At 46.4% G+C, this 24,150-nt stretch overlaps 3 protein-coding genes and 1 pseudogene across 4 annotated transcripts; 1 reads left to right on the top strand and 3 right to left on the bottom strand.

Moving 5' to 3' along the window:
* Positions 1–385: 385 nt before the first annotated feature.
* On the top strand, positions 386–1,057 carry LOC147964542 (uncharacterized; annotated as a pseudogene).
* A 2,894-nt stretch (positions 1,058–3,951) lies between these two features.
* Positions 3,952–7,312, bottom strand: LOC125517340 (nuclear transcription factor Y subunit C-4). The gene is made up of 2 exons (XM_048682538.2): positions 7,119–7,312; positions 3,952–5,027 (listed from the first exon to the last, which is right to left on the bottom strand). The coding sequence occupies exon 2, from the start codon at positions 4,985–4,987 to the stop codon at positions 4,217–4,219; it is 771 nt and encodes a 256-aa protein (XP_048538495.1). The 5' UTR covers positions 4,988–5,027; positions 7,119–7,312; the 3' UTR covers positions 3,952–4,216.
* A 215-nt stretch (positions 7,313–7,527) lies between these two features.
* LOC125517341 (uncharacterized) lies at positions 7,528–9,439 on the bottom strand. The gene has a single exon (XM_048682539.2). It carries the CDS (start codon positions 9,149–9,151, stop codon positions 8,513–8,515), a length of 639 nt encoding a protein of 212 aa, XP_048538496.1. The 5' UTR covers positions 9,152–9,439; the 3' UTR covers positions 7,528–8,512.
* A 6,671-nt stretch (positions 9,440–16,110) lies between these two features.
* LOC125517339 (transglycosylase) lies at positions 16,111–23,825 on the bottom strand. 2 transcript variants are annotated; one of them, XM_048682535.2, is made up of 14 exons: positions 23,654–23,825; positions 22,253–22,460; positions 21,700–21,750; positions 21,333–21,463; positions 21,110–21,232; positions 20,883–21,005; positions 19,645–19,703; positions 19,300–19,469; positions 18,987–19,040; positions 18,315–18,424; positions 17,588–17,701; positions 17,381–17,506; positions 17,048–17,111; positions 16,111–16,310 (listed from the first exon to the last, which is right to left on the bottom strand). In XM_048682535.2, the coding sequence occupies exons 2-13, from the start codon at positions 22,427–22,429 to the stop codon at positions 17,084–17,086; spliced, it is 1,266 nt and encodes a 421-aa protein (XP_048538492.2). In that variant the 5' UTR covers positions 22,430–22,460; positions 23,654–23,825; the 3' UTR covers positions 16,111–16,310; positions 17,048–17,083. The 2 variants fall into 2 exon arrangements, with proteins under 2 accessions (XP_048538492.2, XP_048538493.2); XM_048682536.2 differs by having other exon boundaries at positions 16,309–16,449.
* Between the last annotated feature and the right edge of the window lie 325 nt (positions 23,826–24,150).

The raw sequence follows: 24,150 nt of genomic DNA, 5'->3' as shown, positions 1-24,150 counted from the left end.
ATTTCCAATGCATGCAGTCGATGCTTCCAAGCATCCCAGGAAATCCTCTTGCTGCATTCTGTGTTAGGATCCGAGCAGTGTCTTCCGCATTGGGTGTTCTCAAGTATTGCGGTCCAAACACTGCCACCACTGCCCGGCATAACTTGTAGAAACACTCAATGGTGGTGGACTCGGCCATGCGCTCATAGTCGTCGAGTGAATCACCGGGAGCTCCGTATGCAAGCATCTTCATCGCTGTCGTGCACTTCTGGATGGAGGTGAATCCAAGGGCGCCGGTGCAATCCATCTTGCACTTGAAGTAGTTGTCGAACTCCCGAATGAAATTCACAATCCTGAGGAAGAGCTTTCGGCTCATCCGATAATGGCGCCGAAATGTTTTCTCGCCATGAAGTGGAGCATCGGTGGAGTAGTCGGAGTAGAGCATGCAGTAGCCTTTGAGACGATGCCGGTTCTTTGCTTTCACCCGCCCCGGCGCCGAACCACCTCGCCGCGGCTTTTCATTGCTCGCCATCAGCTGGACGAGGGCGGCGAGCACCATGAGATGTTCTTCTTCCTGGACGTCGGCCTCGGCTTCCTCCTCCAGCAGCGCGGCGAGCGCTTCCTCGTCATCTGAGTCCATCGCCGAGGCAGGAAAATCGCCGAACACCTTGCGCCCGGTGGGCGTGTCCCCGCCGCTAAACTGCCCCTCCGCGGTCGGAAACGGCGGCCGGAAACGCCCAGCTGCTCTTGGAGGGGCTGCCACGGCGAAGCTCTGCTATTTTTCCGGCGTGGAATGGCTATCTAGTGGTGAAAGGCGGCGGGCGGCTCCGGGATATAGCTACTGGCGGCCGAGGGCGCGGGGGGTGGGAGGCGAGTCGGGAAAGAAAACCTTGACTTTTCCCCTGACGGCATGGGCCAGCCGCGCTTTTTCCTTGCGCCGGAGCCCCCAACTGCCCCTCAGTGCGCCGGGTTCGGCCTGTGACCGCCAGGCGGAAAAAAGGGCCGAACCGGCGTTTTTCGGCGTCCTGAGGGCACGATTGAGACTTTTTTTGACGCCGGCGCCGAAAAAATAGCCTGAGGAGGCCTGTTGAGGGCGCGGCTGAAGATGTTCTTATTCTCCGTATACAAGCGACACCTTGCGGCTCACAACAACGGTCTTTCACAAAATGACCCGTTCTCCTCTTGGTCATGCGCCAGTCTTCGGCCCTATGGAGCCAACCACTCCGAGTTTTTGTCGATTTTGTGATAGCACGAGTAAAGTAACTATGCATCGCCACGCCATGGCTGAAGACGATGACAAAGCTGGTTCCTTTCGTCTTATTTAGACAAAATTTTCGAGAACCAACTACCAAGACACAATTTGCTTTTGATCAACTTGCAATTATCTTGTCCAGATAGAAGTAAAAGTAGCAGGGTACGGTCGCCTTGGCACGCGGTTTAACATTTTATAGCGTTGTCAAACGTACGTGATGTGAGTTTGTGAGATTCGAATTAGAGGGATTAAATTCCTTTTTTGTACTTGTCTATTTTATTTCGCAACGTGGCAGTTTTGTTACCAAGCCTACTGTTCCTCTATGAGCCAGCTGTTTTTTTTTGTGAGAAGACAATTGGTTTGGCGATGTCAGTGGTGCGTAGCGTTTTCTGGCGAACAGACCCAAGTACAGCCGAGTGTGTAGCGTTTTCCGGCGAACAGACCCATTTACACCTTGCCGATTTTATTCCCAGTAGAGTAAGGGCCTGTTCGGTTTCTTTCCACTCCAGCGACTCAGCTCGCGAAGCGGAGCAAGCTGCTGCAGCTTTTTATGGAGCAGCTCAAACCGAGCTCCGCAGCTCCACGGAGTTGAGCGGAGTGAAGAGAAACCAAACGGTGCCTAAAACTACTTTCCAATTTATTTATTTTTGTCATATATACTACTCGTAATTTTAAAACAGTCACTCGAGGCCATTCGTTACTAGCTTGTCGTCATCCCCTAGCCTTGATAATTCAGGTGCAAGAAACCAAACCAAGTAAAAAAACCTGTCATCCCTCTCTTTCTACTTGTTGAGATCTCAAAGGCTGTTATAGGCCTACTGACAACCAAATATATAACTCCCCGCAAAAAAAACCAACCGAATATATAACAACAGTAGGTGAAGTTGCTATGCTTATGAACAAGAATCTGAATTTGTCTTTGTAGAGAAGGGCGACCATGCATGAACACGAGTAATTTTATAAGCAGCAACATGGAAATGCATATACTCCAAATTAAGCACATAGATTCAACAGCCACAATAATTCATGTCCCAGGGGTATTCCTCAAACTGGGAGCGGACACGCAGTTCTCCTTCACACACATGCATGGATTCCACCACAAAGAAAGGAACCAACCTGTTTTTCATGCTCCAGAGAGTGGGTGGTCTCCATGACCTGGTCTGGTGACTGCCAAAACGGAAGGCAGGATTCTTGCGAGGCAGGCGGCATGATGACTGGTAAATGAGGCAAACAAACAGAGGCAATGACATCAGCCTCCACCAATCGATTCTTACAAGGCTCTCCCCAGGCAGGCATTTGGAATATTGGATTAGATAGAAACTAGGGCGAAAACGAAGGCATTTGGAATATTTGATTAGATAGAAACTGTGTAAGCATGCTAGTTAGTTTTTAGATCGTCACACCTCCAAAAGTAAGTAAATGTTGGTAGGAACATTCACCCACGCATGAGATCCAAAAGCAATTCACATATCTCACGCCTATCATTGAGAGGGTAGCTAGGGTTTCCATTTATGATGCGCTGATGGAGATAAGAAACCGCCTCGTTGCATCATGTGATGGAGTGCTAGTGTAGGTTTCCGTGGAATCAAAGGGTGGGGAGAAATGGGTGAGGCTTTGGATTTGTTGTGAGATGGTTTAGCAAGGAAGCTTATGCCATAAAAATGCATTAGCATCTCAGTTGCAACAACCACCACTGCCTTACAGCAATGACAGAGCGATTGATGTGCCAACTGCCAACAAGTGATAAGAAAGATGGGATCATCTTCTTCTTTTTTTCGCATACGAGAGAATGTGATGAAACCAAGCAGTAGACATGTTTTCTTAATTTTGGGTGCAAAATATGATATGGCTGGCTCTCATAAATTCAGTCTAACTAGTAGCTCCAACAGTTGAACAGACAAGCTCAAGAACATCGTCAGCTTGTCTCTGTTAGGTGCGCTCCATTATGCGAACTCGCACGTTCCCATTCCATTTGCTTCAGAGCATATCTTGTATTGCTAAGTTGTTGTTGTTAGGGACAGTGATACATGGACTTCAATTAAGGTTTCAGATTACTATTAGGCTGCTGCTTATGTGCTATTGATAGTGTGTGATCCATATCTTACCTTTGGGAAAGGGAAAGCAAAACAGGAGAACCTCGCAGACTCGTTTGCCCTAACCTTGGTAGTTAAGGTGCAACCAACCAACCAAACCAAGTAAAAAACCTGCCATTTCTCTCTTTCTACTTGTTGGGATCTCAAAGGCTGTTACAGGCCTGCTGGCAACCAAATACTCCTATATAACAACAGTAGGCGAAGTTGCTATGAACAAGAATGTGTATTTGTTGTTCAAAAGAAGGGTGACCATATATGCATTTTCGAACCCAATTAAATAGGCAGCGAAGTGGAAATGCATATACTCCAAATTAAGCACACAGATTCAACAGCTACACTGGAAAGCACAATAATTCATGTCCCCCGTTATTCCTCAAACAGGGAGCAGAGACAGACAGTTCTATCTTCCACACACATGCATTGGATCCACCACAAAGAAAGGAACCAACCTGTTTTTCATGCTCCGAAGTGTAGGCGGCCTTCATGCCCTGGTGTGGTGAACTGCCAAATCAGAAGGCAGGATTCTTGCGAGGCAGGCAGCATCATGACTGGTAAATGAGGCAAACAAACAGGAGTGACATCAGCCTGCACCAATCGATTCTTACAAGGCTCTCCACAAGGCGGGCATTTAGAATATTGGATTAGATAGAAACTAGGGCGAAAACGAAGGTACTGTTTACTAGATCAGTCTCAAATCACCTAACAAATCACAATCTTTTTTTCCTACCGCTGGTGCCATACCAGCGTCGAAGCTACCATTAGGAACCCCCCCTAAGACCTAATCATGAGTAACTGTTCCGGGCAACGATGATGGAAATAAATTAACACAAGCCTGAGTTTATAGGCATCAAGTTCAGGATCATGTCATGGCTTCATTGTATCAATCTCTTGGCTAGTTTGAGGGAGACTGCTGCTGCTCTTCAGGGGCCTCCTCGGCCTGTTGCCCTTGAGGCTGCTGCCACGCATATGCCACTGGGTGACCCTGCTGGCCACCATACATCATTCCTACTCCCGGTACCTGTTGTGCTTGCACATAGTAATAAGGAGGATATGCATCAGCCGGTGCCCCTAGAGCAGCAGGTGGCAAGCCCACCCTCGGAAGCCCAAGGCCTTCCTCCTTCATGTCATCCCTGGGAATGATGTCCACCAAGAAGTCGTAGATGTCAGTCCTGGTAATGGCAGCTGCAATGTCATTCTTCTGCAAGGTCCGGCGCTTGTTCTCCTCAGTGTGCATCCATGACCTGAGTGTCAACTCTAAGATAAACACCTCGCATGCCTTTGCAAAGACAACAGGAGCTTCTGCGGAGATCATCCGGACATCCTCGTCAGCCTTCATTATCTTTTTTATCCTTGCCAGTGGTAAGGTGTGGTTCTTGAAGTCAGTTGCCTGCTCAATCTCTTCCATTTGAGTAGCCCAGAACTCACGAAGTTGCTGCTGCTGCTGTTGCTGCAGTTGTTGGTGAAATTGCTGGGCTTGTTGGTAAACCAGTTGGTGCTGAGCACTGAGTTGAGCTGGATTAGCAGGGAATGGCACTGCAGGCTGCGAGCCAGGAGGAATGGCGGCAGGCATGGCTGGAGCTGGATAGGCAGCAGGAGGAGGATATGCTTGTGACCCAGCAGTGGCCACACCCACCACAGGCTCAGGCTGCGAGGATGGTTCCATGTGAGATCTTGTTCGTGCAAAGCCAAATACCTCCTGAGCACTGCGCAAAACAATTAAAGGTATTGAACAGTTAATTTTCATCTAGATTAATTAGAAAGATCAGAACTAAGTTTACAAGATTGGAAATTCATAAATGTATCGTAGATGAATGGGAATTCCATCTTATAATGTGAACGAAGGAATCAAAGCAATCGAACTCAACATTTAATCTTCAAGGTCCATTGCAGCATTCCAAACACAAAAAGATTCTCGTTACACATGAAAAGGTGAAATTAAAGGGATTAAACGGAAAAGTATGATCAGAACACAAGCAGCAGCAGAAATGAAATCAAACTGACTATGTAAATAAAAATCACAAGTTCCCATCAACCTTATCCCTAATATGTGCGATAAGAACCTTCATAATGCAACTATCAATTGACCTCAATAACACTGAAGGTTGATCGCAGTATTCCGAACAGAGAAAGATTATCGCTACACATAAAGCAACTGAAATTAAAAGGATTAAAGGCAACAGTATCATCAGAACACAAACAGCAACAGAAATAAAATCAAACAGACAATGTCAATCAAAATCACAACTTTCCATCAACCTTGACCCTATTATGTGTGATAGGAAGGAAAAGTTTCCTTCGCACTACCACAATCCATATATTTGTAAGTGTACTTTTGCATGAACAATCAATCCCTGCTAATATTGGTTAAGGAGTAACAAACACAGAAGAGTCCAATATTTGACTACTTTAAAAAAGCAAATTAGATGGATCGGCACTAATAATAGAGAAAGTTCAGAGCTTCAGATCATCCATGTCTGAAGATTTTCAGTGCAAGCAGGTTCCATAGATCACACAGAAAAGGCACATAAACCTACACCTTCAGTTAGGACTCGGGAGTCTACAGAAAGGATGGTATGTATAGCTATGTATTCCTCCTAAACTAGTAAGGCAGTATCATGTACTTGCATAAACCAAGAGCTTTGAATCAAGTCAATATCACACCTTGTAAAGTTCAGCTAAAGTTAAAAGTGGAGTGGCGTGTAAAAGAAGGACTTCTTTATTTCCTGATGGCACGGCTTACTTTTACAAACTTTGGTGATGTGAAGGACAAAGTTTATTTAATTAAACCTACTACATCACCAAGTTTGTCACATATATCCAAGACGCCAAATGACTTACGCTGTCTTCTTATCCTCACTTTTCACCATCAGTTGAAAATGATTTATCGTGTTCTCCCAAGTATGCTAAAGGCAGATAACAACTGCCTTAATAGGATTTCTTAGAACATATAGCAATTGGGCAGCTTCAGACGATTCACGCGTTTGACATGGGCAAAGGAGACCTGGGGTCTGTCGTGTCACCATGACATATGGACACGGCAGGCCATATATCGATACCTTCCAAAAATCAGACTGAGAAACGTATGCAACCAAAAACATCGACAATACGTTGGACACGTGGAGGGGTCGACTCCACACCAATACTAATTTATAGAAGGTTGAGCTTTCGTGGAGCCAATCCCAACTAAGCCTACTACACAGCGGAATTTTCTCTATCGCAATCTCACTGGATTGGCGCTGAAGATAAACAGAACGGCGGAAGCGCGCACTGTAAATCTTTGAACTCTCATTTTGCTTAGGCGCTGGCAACTGAATTTGATGCATACATCCAATTCCGCCACACAGCTTAATTACCTGGGGGGAAACTTGGCTATATCATAGTACGATCGAGCGAAGCAGGTACAACAAGCTGCGCATGCCTAGGAAATCTAGGAGAAAACATAACTGAACTAGGTTAATTACGGATCACTCGGGCGCATGCAGTGGAACAGTGCCAAGGCATGGGCCGATGGTTACCACACTCTTCCACTGAAAAATTCGTACGAACACCGCCAATTTCACAACTGAAACCATCTCCGAATCGCACTTGCCCTAGGAATTCAGCAAACGAGAAGCCACCTAACAGATCGCAAGCACGACATGCGCGAAACGGAGAAGAAAGTCCCGGATCAATCTAAGCAGGCGCGCGTGCGGGGATTGGACGGGATCACGCGCCGCGGACTGGCCCGCGAAATTGGGGAGGGGGGGGGGGGGGGGGGGGGGCGGAGTGGGAGAGGGGAGGAACGGGGTCGTTACCGAGAACCGCCGGATCTCCGGTACGGGGACCGGAGGACGGATGAGACGGCGGTGGAGGCGGTGGAGGCGGCGGAGGGGTCCCTGTCTCGCTGCTCCGCTGGTGGATTCTCGGAAGCCCTCGGCGGAGGCGGAGAGAGAGACAGAGAGTCGCCCTCGGTCAAGGACGAAGGGAAGAAGAGTCAAGGGAGAGACTACTGCAGGCAGGGGTTTTTATGGGTTGTGGGCCGTCTGGGCCTGTATGGAAAGATCTAGCCAGCCCCTTGATGGCGTAACAGTTAAGCTAGATTTATCCAGCCCATGTATCTGCATGGGCTGGGCGCAATTTTCATTTCTGGAAGAAAAACACTCTTCGTGTCCAAAAAATTGGTCATGATTCATGAACACTAACATCCCTATTGTTGTCACAAAAGGAAAAACACTATCTTGTTCTCATATAATCGGTGTCATGTATACATTGTCAGTAAGAGAACATATCACTATTTCCCAAAAAAGAAAAGAGCATATCACTAAGCTGCAGTTCTCTTTGCCCAGAAAATGTAAGCAGAAACTACCAAGACAAATCATCTGCATTCATGGGTAGGAAGCACCGAAGCAGGAGCATCTGCTCAACACAAACACACACACACACACACAGCCATATCGCCTGGTCGGAAATCCCAGTGAAAGTAAAAACAGCACCGGGATTCATTGGGTCCAGTGGCCGGAACGCGTCCCATCAGCCTGGGCAAGCATCAGATCCGAGGAATCCTGACGGTGACGGGGCGCACCATAATGCCGTTACGCGTCGGTGTCATGGTCGGTCTCGCCGGCCATGGCAGATTGGCAGGCATCTTCTCCTCCCCCACCCCCCCGAAGCAGCCGGTGCGGTGGTGGTGAGTGACAGCGACAGATCACGGACGGGACTGCGGAGCCGTGAATTCCATTTCCAGGGCCAATTATTGCGCCACCGCCACCCCCGACCACCACCCATTCCGCTCCCACCCAGTGCCACTGCCATGGCGTCACCGCCGGCAAGTACCGCCGCATTCATGGCGCCTCTCGGCCCCGTACGTCCCCCCTGCCCATCGGCATCTGCCTGCCACTGCAATTACAGTACTCTCGACCCTATCCTCGGCAGCTCAGAATCAGAAATCTGAACACGGTCCTTGAGAATCCGGTCGAGCATGGCATGGCATGGCATGGCACAGCTCGATCGACCCAGCAATGGCGTTCTTCTCGCATACATACAGTACTGCAGTATTAATGTACAAGCATCGTCGTTCTCCCGACCGAACTTTCCCCTACGGAAAACCTCTTCTTTAATCCAATTAAAACAAGCTGCTGCCTTTCCATTCCAGGGGTTGAGGAAAAGGAACCCGAGGAGAGACAAAGGGAAGCTACTGGCGCCGGGACGGCTAATGGCTGGCGGCGGTTGGCCGGCTGGCGACGACGAGGCCGTTCGGCGCGGGGGCAACGGCCGCGACGGAGGCTGCCGACGAGGCGGCGCTGCCTGGCGCGAGCACGAAGCGGGAGGAGAAGGTGTAGCTGTAGTAGAGGCTGGCCGCGTCCGCGTCCGGGTCGGGGTCGCCGAAGCCGCTCTGGTCGAAGTTGCGCGCGTAGCTCAGCGGGTCGTACTGGCACCCCCGGAGCGCCCCGGCCGCCGACGAAGACGACGACGCCGCCGCCGGCCTGGCCGCGCACAGCGCCTGCCTCCCCTGCCGCCGCAGCCGCCGGACGAGACGCCCGAGCCCGCACCCGCCGCCGCAGCACCGCCGTGCCGCGGGGCCGACGATGCCGCCTCCGCCGCCGCCGCGCCGGCAGGTCGACGTAGCCCCCGCGCCGCTGCCGCCTTCCACCATGGCCGCTGCCCCCGTCTCTCTCCCTCTCGCTCCTCGCCTCCCCGCGGCGGCGCGTGCGCGGCCGTGTGTCCAGTGCAGTGCGGCGCAGTGTGGCTGTGGCTGTGGGACTTGTGCCGGGCGCGTGTGTGGGTTGTTGGTAGGTAGACGTGTCCGTGACCGTGATTTATAAAGGTCCAGCTGTGGCCGCCAGCCCATTCGCGCAAACCGTTGGCGAACTGAGGCGGTCCGGCCACGGACCAGTGCACTCTCCGTGAGTATTTTGGTGTCAAGCTGGGGAGGATGAGACCCGTGCACCACATCGGGCAGGGAAGGTCTTATCTTTTCTTTTTCTTTTCTTAGCAAAGAAGATATTTTATTTTTCTTTCCTTAGGAAAGAAGATATTTTCTTTTCTTAGAAGTAGAAGGCCCTTTTCTTTTTCTTACATACCTTGTTCAAAGAGCAACTGATGAGGACAAAGCATGCTCTGAATATCTTATCAAAGCTTAGTGTTGTTTCGGATGGAGTACCTGTGGCCGAATTGGGTGTTGCGGCGGCATGGTACCTTTGGTGGCAATGACGACAACTTGTGAAAGGAATCGTGATTCAAAACCCTGAGAAAACAGCACTGTCTTTCACTCCTAGCTACAAATTACATCAGATCGATGTCTCCGAAGCTCCCGACTCAGAAGAAAGAACATATGTGGAAAAAACCGTCTCATGGACTGATCTGGAGGTTGCGGTACTATTGTGCGTGATGAACGGGGTGGCTTTTTAGCAGAAGTTACTTGGTTTCTTCCGTATATCCGAGATGTTTGATTCAACGGAGCTCATGGCAATTAGAAATGGAATATACTTGTTGGCGAATTTGGGGTGCAACAATGTGAAGATTGAATCTAATTGCTCGTTTGCGGTGGAGGCAATTCAGCAAATGGACTCTTATCTAGAACCCTACATTACATTGATCTCTGAATGCAAGCAGTTGATAATGAACTTTGCCGAAAGTATCATTTAAACACTATTTCTGAAAAGCTAATCATGCAGCAGATGAGCTAGCTAAGCATTCTTTTAGTGCTAGATTTTCAGGTTCTTGAGATGATGTAAACCTAACTTTTACTTGTAAACGACATGACCATCATATAAGAAATAAAGTCTATTTGCTGTAAAAAAAAGGCATTTTCTCTTCCTGCAACTAGAAGGCAAAGACGATATATTAGAAATGTCCAATCTTCGGCTAGAAAAATGTCCAACCTTACGAGACCATTTTCTAAAAGGCAGCAAATAAAATGCCATGTTGTATATCAATGATGTCTTCCTCATGTATTCATCGGTGGCAGTGGCACGTGATGAGCAAATCTCCATGCCGCGTCTAGATCTCCGAAACATCCTTGGAGACAGATAACAATCTTGAGGCACGGGACGGAAAGTTGTCAGACGGAACCAGGAGAAATCAACGACAAGGAAGTAAGGTTGAAATCATCGTCCTATAGAAAAGGACGATGAAGGGCCCTAGACAACCACCACGATCCGATCAGACGGAACTAAAATGCCTTACATCCTCTAGATCTTCGAAACATCCTCAGAGCCAGATAACAGTATTGGCGCATGAGGCGGGAAGTTGTCGGTCAGAGCAAGAAGAAATCAAACGACAATGAAGATAAGGATAAGATCACCGTCCTAGAGGAGAGGATGATGAAGAGGCCTGGACAATCATCCTCATCCGACCAAAGAGAACAAAATGTCTTACCTCCTCTAAATCTCCGGAACAACCTCAGAACCACTCCCAATGAAAAAACCTCCATAATTCATAGCAACAGTAAAGAAATCCCTTTCTTCATCACCTACATGGACATTGCAAATTCAGACGGGCAGATAATGTGTAAAATTCAGTTATTTTCAAAGATCGTTTTGCATTGCAAAATTGTAAAAATCAATTAGCATGGTCAGGTTCACTTAACAAGATAAGTTAGCATGTGCAAAGACAGTTCATCAAAGTTAAGTTTAGTTAGAACAATATTTTTCACACATTTAGTTAGCACATTGACATTTCCCAATCAAAAGGGGTCCCTCACCATGGCGGTTCCCGGTCCTGGTGGGCCGAGTTGAGGACCCCTAGGTCGGTTCTGTCCTGGGTCATATTGCGCGGGCCTTAGCAAATTCTACGAAGACTCCGCGAGACTTGGAGCACAATCCGCAGATGCCAAAGTCGTGGAGGACTCTACCTCCATCGACTTAGCCGACTAGGATTTATAACCCTAGGCCCCTGGTATACTATATAAGCCGGGGGTTGGGATCTTCTATAGGACAAATATAATCGCTTTGTACTGTACCTGTACTTTCCATACACCCCAACATAATATACAAGAGCAAGAGTAGGGTATTATCTCCTCTGTGAGAGCCTAAACTTGGGTAAAACCTTGCCATATTACCATCATATTGGGCCAAGTCGCGTGACTAAGATGCCCTGCCATGGGATCTATCAGATCTAGCTTTGACACACGTAAATCCAGTTAATTGAAGATGGGCAATTGAGTTTATATGATTCACATCTAAGCTATATCATATAACCTTAGAACCACTTATTTACCTATCCTAGCATCCAAAATCCTCTACTTTAATCATAGCCCAAGCATGACCCCCCCCCCCAAAAAAAACCCTTCTTTCCACAACCCAAGCAAACCACATGAACGGAGCATGGAGCATCGCATTGACGACATCTAAGCCACACGAGCAATCATGAACAACGATGAACATCAAGGGCGGGGGGGGGGGGGGGGTGCCATGCCTCGACTCGACGATGAAATCTATGGCATATGCGCCGCCACTGAGGCCTCCTTGTGTCGAAGCAACAAATCCCTAGGTGATCATCATCGCAATAGCTTCCTCCTCTTTACTTTCTTCCCTTTCTTTCCTTTCTCTTCCTTTCTTTCCTCATCGGGTAGTTTTGAAGCATTGTCGATGGAACCGAGGTGGGGGCAAGGTTTTTTTGGCAAAATGGTGTACGCACGTGGCGGCGTCTTTGCAATACAGCCCCTAAAACAATCCATCTGCATTAAAGAAGGCCCACCAACCGAAGTACGAAAACGTCTCCGGTGAATGTATGTGCACAATATCACCCATGCCGTCCATCCTACGCTGACGTGGCTACATACAGGGAGGCAGCCGCCGCCGTGTGGGCGACATACATATGAAAACGTCTCTGGTAACCGTATGCGCACACACGGAACAACTTCGTCAACCGAAAATTGCAGTTCGTGAATTCAATGACTTTTTATGCACACTTCTCCCGTAGAATGTGGGAGATGAATTTTTACTCTTTGGTCGACAGGAACATGAATAAGAATGAACATCACGACATCTAAACGACGGGCGACAGGAACATGAATAAGAATGAACATCATGACATCTAAACGGCGGGCGACAGGAACATGGATAAGAATGAATATCATGGGCGTCAGGGAACGAAAACTCACCATAAAAGGAGGTGTCTCGCCCTTTTGTCGCAACCGTGGTGCCATGCTTCAACTCGACGGCGAAATCTCCGGCATAGGCCCCGTCATCGAGGTCTCTTTGTGTCGAAGCGAAAACCCTAGGTGATCGCCGTCACAATCGCCTCCTCCTCTTTACTTTCTTTTCTTTCTCTTCCTTTCTTTCCTCATCGGGTGGTTTTGAAGCATCGTCGATGGAACCGAGGTAGGGGCAAGGCTTTTTTATTTGCAAAATGGCATGCACACGTGGCGGCGTTCTTGCAAATGCGGCCCCTGAAACAATCCACCTGCATTAAAGAAGGCCCACCAACTGGACTCTCTTTGCGGAAAACCCTTTGGAGACGCAAAGTATCACCGTCGCGGTCCATCCTACACTGACGTGGCTACAGACGGCTAGGCAGACAACGCCAGTGGGAGAAACGTGTCCCGTGACCGTGACCGTATATGCAGAGTGTCACTCATGTGGTCCATCCTATGGTGACGTGGCTACACACGGCGAGGCAGATGTCGCCGTGTGGGCGACACACGTATGAAAACGTCTCCGGTGACCGGAACAACTTCGTCAACCCGAAAATTGCAGTTCGTGAATTCGGTGACTTTTGTTTTTTGCACGCTTCTCCCATGGAATGCGGGAGATGAATTTTACTCTTGTTTTCTCAAAAAAAAATATACTCCTAATAAAAATCCTGCTGGCAATGCATGGATTGATGGATCTCGATCGGGCGTGGGAGGGAACAAAACGGTGGGCAGTACGGTTGGCAGTGGAGCCACGCGGGGCGGCAAGGACGTCGTCATGGGCCTCCCTTGTCGTGGAGCAAAGCGTGACAGCCAGCCACGTCGTCCCTACCACCACCGCTACCCCCGCCCCGATCCGGTCCGGTCCGGTCGCTAGCTACTCTCTCTTTGGCGATTGGCATGGCCACACTTCACAGTTGTACGCCCATATCCACTGCACCCTGGCCGACGCCAGTACGCCGCAGCGCGCGCCGCTGCTACTGAAATTTCCAGCAGCAAGAGCGAGCGCACACCAGCCATTTCCCTTCCCTTCCCCATCAACAACACGGCGCGCGCTGCGCGAGTCACTTTTTTAAAGCGTGTGAGAGGCTGTCGGCATGGCATCGTCAGCTCGCTCGCGGTCAAGGAGCACACTCCCGAGGGCATTTCTCCCTTCTCGCGGTGCTGCTAGCCAGGCAGTAAAATATTACAGATTCTAAAAAAAAGGATAGTACAGATTCTAAAAAAAAGGTAAAATATTACTAGTAGTACTCGACAAGTCGCCGGATGCAGGGAGGACGCAGGCATGTGGCATCCCACTAATAAGATATATATACTTTTGTCAGATTAAAATAGATCCAGCCGAGAGTGGTCGCTCGACATTCTCTTGGTCTGCCATCGAGCACTGAACTGAACTGGATCGGGTTGAGGTACTAGCTAGCTAGGAAAGCATTGCTTGGAGCGAACGGCTACATGATTAGGCTTTCCTTCTTTCAAAAAGGTCCAGCGCTTTAGAGCAACTTCAACACGCTGATAGATGTTTTTTTTGTCCGTTTAGGTCGGCTGTTCGCTCAACGTTCGTCCTTTTTAAGATTTGGGTCGGCAGTGCGTCTAACGACCGCCACCCATTTCATGTTCGCATGTAAATTTGGAAAAAGATCCGTGGTCATAGATCATGTCAGCGGCCATGTCGTCGAAGTTCATGTCGGCATCATGTCAGTGCCGACATATAATATCAGCTTCAGAAAAACACCACACATCTCAGCTGGCGCACTTGCCAGCGGCCGGCACAAATGCCAGCACACAAAAAGGGGCGGGAGTTCGATCATGCCATCGCGGTTGTGGTCATGTCAGCATACTTGCCGGCGTAAAAAAGGATGACGCTCGCTGCCATGGTCACTCGTCGTCAAACTTGATCATGTCGGCCTGCATCTTCTTGAACCACGGCCGCTTCCTTGGCGACACGGTGTTGAGATCCACCTTCATGATCTCCACCCTCGTCATCATGCTAGCGAGAGCCACTTCTTTCTCCTTGGCCTTGGCATTGACGGCCTCGATCTCTAGCATCCTGGCTTGCTTCTCCGCCTCCATCTCAAGCATCCTCGTTTGCTTCTCCGCCTTCACCTCAAGCCTCCTCATTTGGATCTTCATGAAGGCGTTCGTTTGTTCTTTCTTGTCTTGCCGGCGCTTCTCCTCCCTTGAGTCCTTTTTGATCATCATGTCCTTCATGGTTGCGATCAAGGCGTTCGACGCCACATCCCACTTGTCCTCCTTCTTGGAGTTGTTCTTCCCCCGCGGCCGTGGCTTCTCGCCGTCCCCAACCTCCTCCACGACCTTCTCTCCCCCCCTCCCCCCCCCCCCACGCGACATGAGGGCGGCATATTGCGCCTCGGTCTTGCGGGGGCGCGAGGCTTGCCTTTGCTAGAGGGGGCAGTTGTGATGTCGGACGAGGCGGCGGCATCGAGGTCGTCATCCATGGCGAGCGGCAGGAGCACGCGCGGGCGAGAGGGTCTTGGAAAAAGTGAAGGGAAATGGTGGAGGCTGCCACCGACTGGCAGGCCAGAGGGAGTAGTTGGCGCGCGTCGCGCACGTCCGCCTCGTGTCCGCGCCGACACAAATAAAGCTTCAAAATAGGCCGTGAATGGACCGACAGTGAACGAAAAGCGAATACGCATCCGTTTGGGTCAGCTCATTGAACCAACTTTTCCGTCTACGCTGACCCAAACGAACGCGCACGGATGAAATGGGTAATCGCATTGGAGTTGCTCTTAGCCCGTCCTCCGACTCCGAGACCATCATCACCAGTAGTACGCTGATGAGTCACCAAAACATACCAAGGGCATCGTAGATACCAATCTGAAATTCTTCTTCTGCCACCCGAGAATCGTAGTATTCTCATCTGATTCGCTTTGGATGCTCGTGCTTGGTAGTAAATGGTAATGCTGTGGGTTGCTAGTCACGTGACTGCGTAGTCTACATTTGTAGAGTATCGTTGATAAGCACCAAGAACCAACGAATCATGCATACAGGCTAACGGCTAGGACCGACCCAGATTGATTCGCATTGGCGGCAAGGCCTGTTACGGGAAGAATCCGATGAGTTTGTCCAGCAAGCTCGCAGGTACTCTTTTTGTCATAAACCGGTAGGAGTTGTCCGATGGAGCTAAACGCATCACGGCCCGGCCCTAGCTAGTCAAGATTGTACCAGTTACGATGGTTCAAGTTGACACTGTCAACTCCGCTTTGGAAATCGGAAAGCCCTAATAACATGATAACATGTCTATGATCGGAAAACGCCCTAATCGTGGACACCCTCACCCCTTGCGGTCACTATACCGTGAAGCTTTAATATACGATACCAAAAGGAAGTTCATGTCCTATAACAATTCCTTCTGGTGGAAAGATGCGTACTTCGCCTGTCATTTTGGGAGAAAGAAAACAATTTCTGTATAGCAACAGTGCGTACTTCACTATGGAAGGCAAAATGGATGTGAGCAGAAGCAGGGCGGGCATGGCTCTATCAATCAAGCTTGACACATGTCCTATAACAATTTAGTAAAGCTCTATCAATCCCCTGTATCTCAAGTAGTAGATGCAAGTGCATCGCTCGTCAGTGTCGGATCCTCGGGGAGAAAATCTTAAATTCGGCAGATCACTGATAACCCCGTCATACAAAAATGATGCTCGAGCAAGAGCTTTACTAAACAGTGACTTCTTTTCAAATATAATGTACAGGCTACAGAGAATCACAAAAGTTCGTTTGAAAAAACCAGACCAACCAAAAGGCCAGCAAAAATTACAAATGAAGTGTTTACTGCTACGTGGATTATTTAAATCCGAGTTTCCTTCAGTTACAAGATGGTGAAAACGAAGCTTTGCTACTTACAGCCTGCGGTCTGCATTAAACGCCAAAAAAAAGAAGAGAAGTTATATGCCTGGATACAGTGTAGTACTAGTCTTGCTGGAATCTTATGCATATACAGGAAAAAATGGCTAGTCGTCTCATTCACTATTGGTTCACACTCTTCGATCAACCTGGTAGAAAATGAGGACCCATAAATGAAGTGCAATGATGCAATTCAACTGCTGCTTATCTGTCAGTTCCCAGCAGCTGTTAAGGGGCACAGGGCTAACAGTTCAGGAGTAAAGGGTATGCTACAGGGTACTGGTTGGCTGGTACATGCACCCTGAATTGGTAGGGGATGGGGTAGGACCATCTGCCTCTCATGATGCACACTTGTTCTACAACCACCCAACAAGGAAGCAGATTGTTGTCTAGAAAAGTGGACGTTCTGAACGCACTACCATACATAATAAACTGTAAAGTGAATACACTTAGTTGACAGCACTGAGAAACAGCCCTGCTGTCTTTCTTTCGGGAAAAACTACACTGCTGGTAACAGGGACTAGGCAAAAATATGCAAGCCAGACATTTTGCATGTTTAAATAATGAATTTGCACGCAATACCAGAAAAAATATCGAAGTACTTAGAGATCGTTCATACTAACAGCAAGTGTTTGAACTTTGAGCAAGAGTAGACAGCAAATAGAACCATGAACATCTCTTGCTGACAAAAATTTGAAGGAGTGGCAAAGTTTATATTAGACAAAAAGACTTGGAAAGGACTAATACCTTCAGTAAACAAAACCGTATGAAGACATCACGATTTTACAAAATACAGCAGCTCGTCTGGTCCCTGAAAAGGTAGATAGACGGTTTAATTAGCGACTGCAAGTCATGATAAACCAAATCCATTTAAGATAACGTCAATTTTGAAGTCCTGGTATTGCCTGCATTTACAAACAGATGTTACATAGTATGTTAGAATCTCTTGTTTGTGAGGGTACATGTTTGAAAATGTTAGCAGACTGTGGTGATTACTTGGATAGCCAAGTTTTGACAGGAAAACGAAACCCACTTCATAATTCTGAATCTCATTCCAAGTTATACAGCAAGAGAACATACTTCTTCGGATCTTCATAGTGTACTAAAGCCTCCAGAAATTTCTTCCAATATGGTCCAGTTTCCTGAAGGTTAACTTTGTCTGGTCCCCCAAGATAAGCTTGAACAATGAATTCATGGCTCCTCTCCCTGAACAGAGGAAAATGTGTCAGTTTGTCGTTTATTATGCAGTAAGATGAAATATATTGTGCTTAATCCTTTTAGACAGACCTTCCTTCATATCGTGACAACCATCCCAAGTAAGCTGCTCCAAAGTACATGGATGCAAATGGATTGTAGAGATCATCCACCGAGCTCACTGTGTATGCCGTATAGCCACAATCTCTACATACTCAAAATGCAAACTGCAAGTGAGGACAACTATATGGAAACTGCAATAGAAAAGTTGAACAAGAGAAGTGCCAATGCAGCCTTTTCTGATAGAGTATGCAACCAACTCAATGCAGTTAGATTCCAGTTTATTAGATCAATACTTGCTCTGAAGTATGATTGTCTGGCTTCTGAAGTAACCGAAAGTAGCAGATCAAAAGAATTCATGTACTCCCTCCAATCCATTTTAATTGTCAATACTTGCTCTTAGTCTTATATTTTGTACTTGGATCGCCAAATATGTACTCCCTCCGTCCCAAAATAAGTGTCTCAACTTTGTACTAACTTTAGTACAAAGTTGTACTAAACTTGAGACACTAATTTTGGGACCGAGGGAGTATGTATGAAACAGTATACGCCAAATCTGTAGTTCAGGTTCAGCTATCATGTGTAAGGACAAAATAATAAGTAAAGCAAGGATAACTGGTAAAGCAAAGAGTTTCAGGATTGTCAGGGCGAACAATATCGTTCAAAATGTTGAGGTCCTACTCAGACTCCACAGTCACCTCACCAATAATTGTTTGGATAAAGTGTACAGGTAAATGGCTAGACACAATGTCACGCTCACCTGGAAAGCCATGCAGCAGTAGGGTAATCTATTCCCATCAATCCTGTCCGAGAACGTACTCCATGGACAAAGCGCATACTGCTCACCTCTGCAAGAGCAGCTAGGGCTTCCTATGCAGATTTGAAACAGAATAGACGGTTCAACAAATGTTAGGATGCAGGAGCTATAAGAAATTCAGATAATATATTTGTTGTTACTGGGATAGCCCTACAGGCATCTACATAGTCAGTACCGCTGGAATTTCAATTGGAAATATCTCTAGTCACTAATTTTACAAGGAAATGGATGCTAATGCGATTAGCAGACATTACTTTCAAATATTTACAGAGAGAGAGAAACAAGGGAAATGTTTATGATAACTAACAGCACAAGAAATGCATTGGCTAATATACTGTTGCATGAATTGAGAGCCAAAATATGATGAGCATAGTATGTGATGATCACTCATGCTACAGTACTATACATACTTACGTAGGCCTTCGAAATGCAATACAAATGCATGCAACAAAACAGAGGTTTAGGAGCTAAATGGTTCTACAGGATGCACAGGTATTGGTATTTCAATGCATTACAGATTTGCTATAAGAGAGGTCTCAGTTGATGACCAGATACAAGAGCAACATGTTTAAGCAAGTTCGAATAGAATGCACTGACTATCAACCCAAAACTTACCGGCTTTACTCCTCTTGAGCTGAAATGGCGAGATATGATTATTTCAGCAACAGCCTGAGATTAAATTCAGAATCACGTTTAGAAACTGACATAAAACCATTAAAAAAACTATACTGATGATATGATATAGAGTCGGGGCGGTTGTATCAAGTAAGGTGTGAACTAATGGTTATCTGAAGAATATGCAGATGTGATGTTTACTGTAGCTTTACGTACAAACATATGTTTGTCAAGTTTTAGCACGGCAAAGAGGGCACCCTACTAGTGAAAGGAAATGTGAAGTAACTGCACAATTATTAAGAACCAGCCATACCTTGACCTCAACTCGAGAAAGATACGGTCTCTTCTTGGCATCATGCGAAAATCTGACATTTCCACGCCGCTCGCCAGAATTTGTCCACTCCTTCAACACGTCAGGCTGACTCCACATTCCACCCATATCTTCCTCTGACACTTTGGAATCCCAATATACCAGCTGTGTTCCTAACACAAAAATGATAACCGGATGACATGTCGAATGTAGTAAGAAGTTTCTCCGGAATCAAAATAGGGATCAGCTGTTGGAGTACATGCTTTATTTTAAGTCTTTCCTATATTTTACACTCCTTGAATATAAAAAACTAAAGAAAAAAACAAAATCAACAGAGCAAAATGTAACCTGCAGTTGAGGAATTTTCTAGGAGATCAGGAGCGAGCTCATTGAAACTGTCTGGTTGTCTGCTAACAAAAAAGTGAGAAACAGTTCATCAACAAGTTCGATCCTGGATGTAAGGTAAAACAAACAAATAGCTTTTGCGCAAAATCATAACTTCTGAATTTTAATTCATTGAACAGTTTCTACATTTCTAAAATAATGGACATTCAATGGGTTGCAAGGAGTTGACCATGCAGTTCATATAGTTTACTTAGGGCATGTACAGTGCACTGCTAAGTGCTTTTATATCGGTGCTTAAAGAGAGATGAAAAACCACATCATTTAGCACGCATGCAAGAGTCACCTTCTCACATACAAGCACATACTACAACATTAGCACCTTATCAGTCATAAGTGGCAAGAAAACTGTTTCTTTCATTAAACACTTCTTCACGCGCTTGCATTGTATGTGCCTTAATGATACAATCATCAAGGAACATCCTTTGGATTGTTGTGAAACAAAAAAAACTGGTTATTTCATTAGTTTGATACAATATAAGTTTTGTGGCATACAACATATATTTTCTCAGTCAAATCTACAGTCAAAATTGAGCACAAAATATGAAGGGGGCAAATAAATCCGGACGGAGGTAGTACCAATTTAACTGGAACACTGCACTACTGCAGCGGCTACAGAAGTCCGCATTATCCTGCTATAGTGGGTACAGAGAGGAGTATGCTGAAGGACTGGGACGCCGCCTGCAATGACAAGGCAGGCTGGAGGTGGTGACTGCACCATCGGTTTCTTGCAAGATACTCCCTCCGTTCCAAATTACTCGTCGTGGTTTTAGTTCAAATTTGAAACCATGGGAATCAAAGTAGTCAGTCCGCATCGCAATTGGTAAGCTTTTTCATGGCACGGCCCAGCAGCTTAGCTGGGTGTCCGTGCCCGCTTACACCCTCATAATTCTCCGGTCCCAATTTATAGAGGTGAAACTTAAGATTAAAGCTACTGTAAACTTGTATCATGTCAAACAAGTAAAGTTGTCGCTTATGGTTCTGTTATTTCGAGGAGCTCAACAATTTTCCCCAAACTTGAGGTCTTACTAGGCTTACATATTTAAGCTCAAAACCTTAAAGAAAAGACCTTAATAGACCACAAACTATAAGAGAAACAAATTTAACCAAGGCAATACACTGAGCACTGAACAACATAACAATGTTGGAAGTAGAATACGAAGAGAGATTTTGAAGAATAAAACCTCATAGAGAGCAAGGTCTCTTTCACATAAAGATAACGTTCGAAAATGGGGGCAGATGACTTGTGAGTAGCTTTCTTTCTGCCTCCCTTGTAAGCTCTAACGACAAATTCTTCAGTTCTTTCTCTGCAGCATTTTGCCAAATAATTGCGTTTAGGAGTAGAAAGATACAAGATGATAAAGTATATTAAATTTAAAAGTGAAACATAATCTACCGGAGAAATACATACTTTTCATCACATGAGAAGAGCCACTTTGCATAAGCAGCGCCAAAGTAGACATTTATAAAAGGCCAGTAGAGCAAATCAATATTGTCTTCAAGTTCAATGTCATAATTCTTGTAACCCAGTTCCCTTATCAGAAGTGATGAAAACAAGAAGTTCGGTTAAAGAATGTAGATGAGAATGGAAGATACATAAATTAAGTTGACCAGGCCTGTTGACTGTTGAGTACCTGCCAAGCCATTGAGCAACTTCTGGTGTCACCTGCATTATGCCCATCTTAGTCTCCTTAGTCTTGCGATCATAGTCATCCACAAAGAGCCTCCTTCCACTCGCAATTTCTGCAAGGGCACCTATCATATACTGCACAAAATAAGTAGCATGCTTAGCAAAGTCCACCAGGATAGTTACCAACAGCAAGATAGCTGAACTCTATCACTACAATTGTCATGTCTCATACCCACATAATTTTTACTCGTCTACAAAAGATAATGCGTCATGAAACATATGTTAGCATACAGTTGTACTGCACCACTCACTTTTCCGATTACTGTCACAAGTGCAAATGATGATAAAACATAGAGAAATAGAATCAATACCGGGTCTAGCTGTGATTTGAAATGCCTCTGAACAGTAATTGCAGCAACTGCCTGAAAGAATCACGAGTGTATGTAAGAACACTTGAAACCCAGCATTATACAAACAACAAACATAATAATTATCAAAACCAATAGACGCCAGCTTTGTTATTATTTTTCATAGCTCGGCAAACTTCAGCACTGCATTAATAAACTTCTAAACAGTCATTTAACCACTTCCTTGAATATAGCAAGAAACCACCATGTTTGACCACTTATCTCACAGCAGCGATAGCATTTACCTTGGTTAAAGTTCAGCAAAAAATTCGCTAGCGACTACTGATAGCCTGCTTTTAGTGCCACATTCTAGATCTCAGATGTGAAATGATTATCAAAATGAATAAAGCAAACAATGGATAGACTGGATATGTCAGACATTTTGTTTTTCAAAGAGGTTATCTTAGACATGCAGAAATGCAGCTTCAAAAAACAGATATATAGTGATCTAGCAAACAGTACAAGTATCCAACAGCTAACGATAACAAAGGTTTACACAGTTAGGCTGATCACCCACCATAATTTCAGTTTGTGTCAGATATGCCTCGCCATCAGGATCCCGTGATAGGTGAACTTTCTGTCCCTGTTCTTCCCCAGCATCAATCCACTCTTTACTTACATGAGGATCTGCCCACATTAATCGAATATCATCTGGATCCAAGCAGTCATCCCAATATTTAAAGCTTACAGGCATCTTGTACTGATCAATAGCAGTTTCTGCCAATCTGCATTGAAAACAATAAACAAGTAAAGCTTAGATGCCATATGGTACCTTTCTCAAAGTACAAAGAATTCAACGACCCAGTTAGCCGTTTGTTCTGGACTTACATAGGGGGTCAGACAGTTTTGACAGGATAACAGGTCAGTAAGTACATTGGAGTCTGGAGTTAATACTTTGCGCAAATGCAATCACATAATAAGAGGAAAATGCAATGGCTGGTTGCATTGTATTGATAGAAATGAGGGCATCTAAGTATCTGTAAACCAAACTGTGCACTCACTCGAGATGGAAAATCGTCATATCCTGTACATGTATGCATCATACTGCAGATCGTAATAAACAAGGCAAAGTAAATGTAACATGAAACTAATCACTGAAAGTGAAGAGAAATATGGTGAACACACAGTATCTTATGTGCACACAGCACACAGAAGTCATCACCAAAACAAGTACACAGAATTCAGCAAGTCACACCACACCCACACCATGACACCAACAAGCAGCGCGCACTCAAACTGGAGATTCACGTAACAAGAATTGGAAAGATAATCTGGGGTCAGGGGAGATGATTATTCATAATCTACACACAAAAAAAGCTCGCAGAAACTGTACAATCCCCACAAAGTTCCATATGACGATCAAAATTTCCAAAAAAACTACTTCCACAGGCACATAACATGAATCATGATCACTGTTTCCAACGTGGGATAACTTTTTAGGTGAAAACTGTGAGATAACTTAAATTCGCAACATTATAAATCGCACTGAATTAGAACTAGCTATGAACAATTTACACACTAAATCAGTAAATCTTCGATACAGACCCAATTCCTGCGAAGGAACGACCGACCAACCAACCACCAACTAGCAGCAGCCTTAGCGTCGCACGCACGCACGCTGTACCTGTACGCACGCACGCACGGCGAGATCGCCAAAAACAGCAACCGCATTGGCCTCGTCAACCCGCCACCAAACAGCACGAACGCACCGAGCGAGCATCGCACGCAACAACGAAAAAATCGCACCTCGACACCTCGCGATCTCAGTCGTAACCTCCATCAATGCACGACACAGCAACCAAAATCGGCGAAAGGAAATCACTAGGCGCTACCAAAAAAAACCTCGCTCCCACGGCCGAGCACCGAAGAGAACGGGCCGAGAAGAGGCTGCGGCGGCGGGATGGCAGAGGGAGCTCACCAGGGCGCGCGGAGGCAGTCAGGAGGGGAATCGGGGGTGTTTCCCGCCGCTCGCCGCCGGCTCCTCGCGATCCGAAGGGGATTTGCGGGTGGCGACGGTGGGGTGGGGTGGGGTGGTGGGAATGGGGAATTGGCCAGAGAGAGAGAGGAAGGAGAGAGAGGCGCGTAAAGTGGAAGACGGGAAGGGAGGGTGGCAGAGCAAAGCGCGAGTGCGGGCGGTACAGTTTAAACGTGGGCCTGCGCACGTGTCTGGTGGATTTCGGATTTGAAATCACAGTCGTTGAAATTGGATGGGCGTCGATTTCTTGCGAATGAAGCGACGCTGTTTGGTCGTTTCGGATAACTATTTTTCGCCGCTCACCAGTCTAGATCAATTTGATGTTTGCTCGTCATCCAATGATTTTTCCAGTGGACTTCTAAAAAAAAAGAATGTTTTCTCCGGTGGAACGCTGTAAAAATTAAATGAAATCAATGCCGGGTGACAATCTGTTCGACTGT

Source organism: Triticum urartu, chromosome 6A (assembly GCF_056163025.1).
Source record: "Triticum urartu cultivar PI428250 chromosome 6A, HENAU_Tu73, whole genome shotgun sequence".
NCBI lineage: Eukaryota > Viridiplantae > Streptophyta > Magnoliopsida > Poales > Poaceae > Triticum > Triticum urartu.
Note: the sequence above shows the minus strand (reverse complement) of the source record. Positions and strands in the feature narration are given on the sequence as shown.

Coding starts and splice junctions, on each gene's coding strand:
- LOC125517340 (XM_048682538.2), bottom strand. CDS start 4,987: ATGGAACCATCCTCGCAGCCTGAGCCTGTGGTGGGTGTGGCCACTGCT.
- LOC125517341 (XM_048682539.2), bottom strand. CDS start 9,151: ATGGGCTGGCGGCCACAGCTGGACCTTTATAAATCACGGTCACGGACA.
- LOC125517339 (XM_048682535.2), bottom strand. CDS start 22,429: ATGCCTGTAAGCTTTAAATATTGGGATGACTGCTTGGATCCAGATGAT. Junction 18,425..18,986: donor GCTCAAGAGGAGTAAAGCCG/GTAAGTTTTGGG, acceptor AAATCTGCATAG/GAAGCCCTAGCTGCTCTTGC. Junction 17,112..17,380: donor CACTATGAAGATCCGAAGAA/GTATGTTCTCTT, acceptor CTACCTTTTCAG/GGACCAGACGAGCTGCTGTA.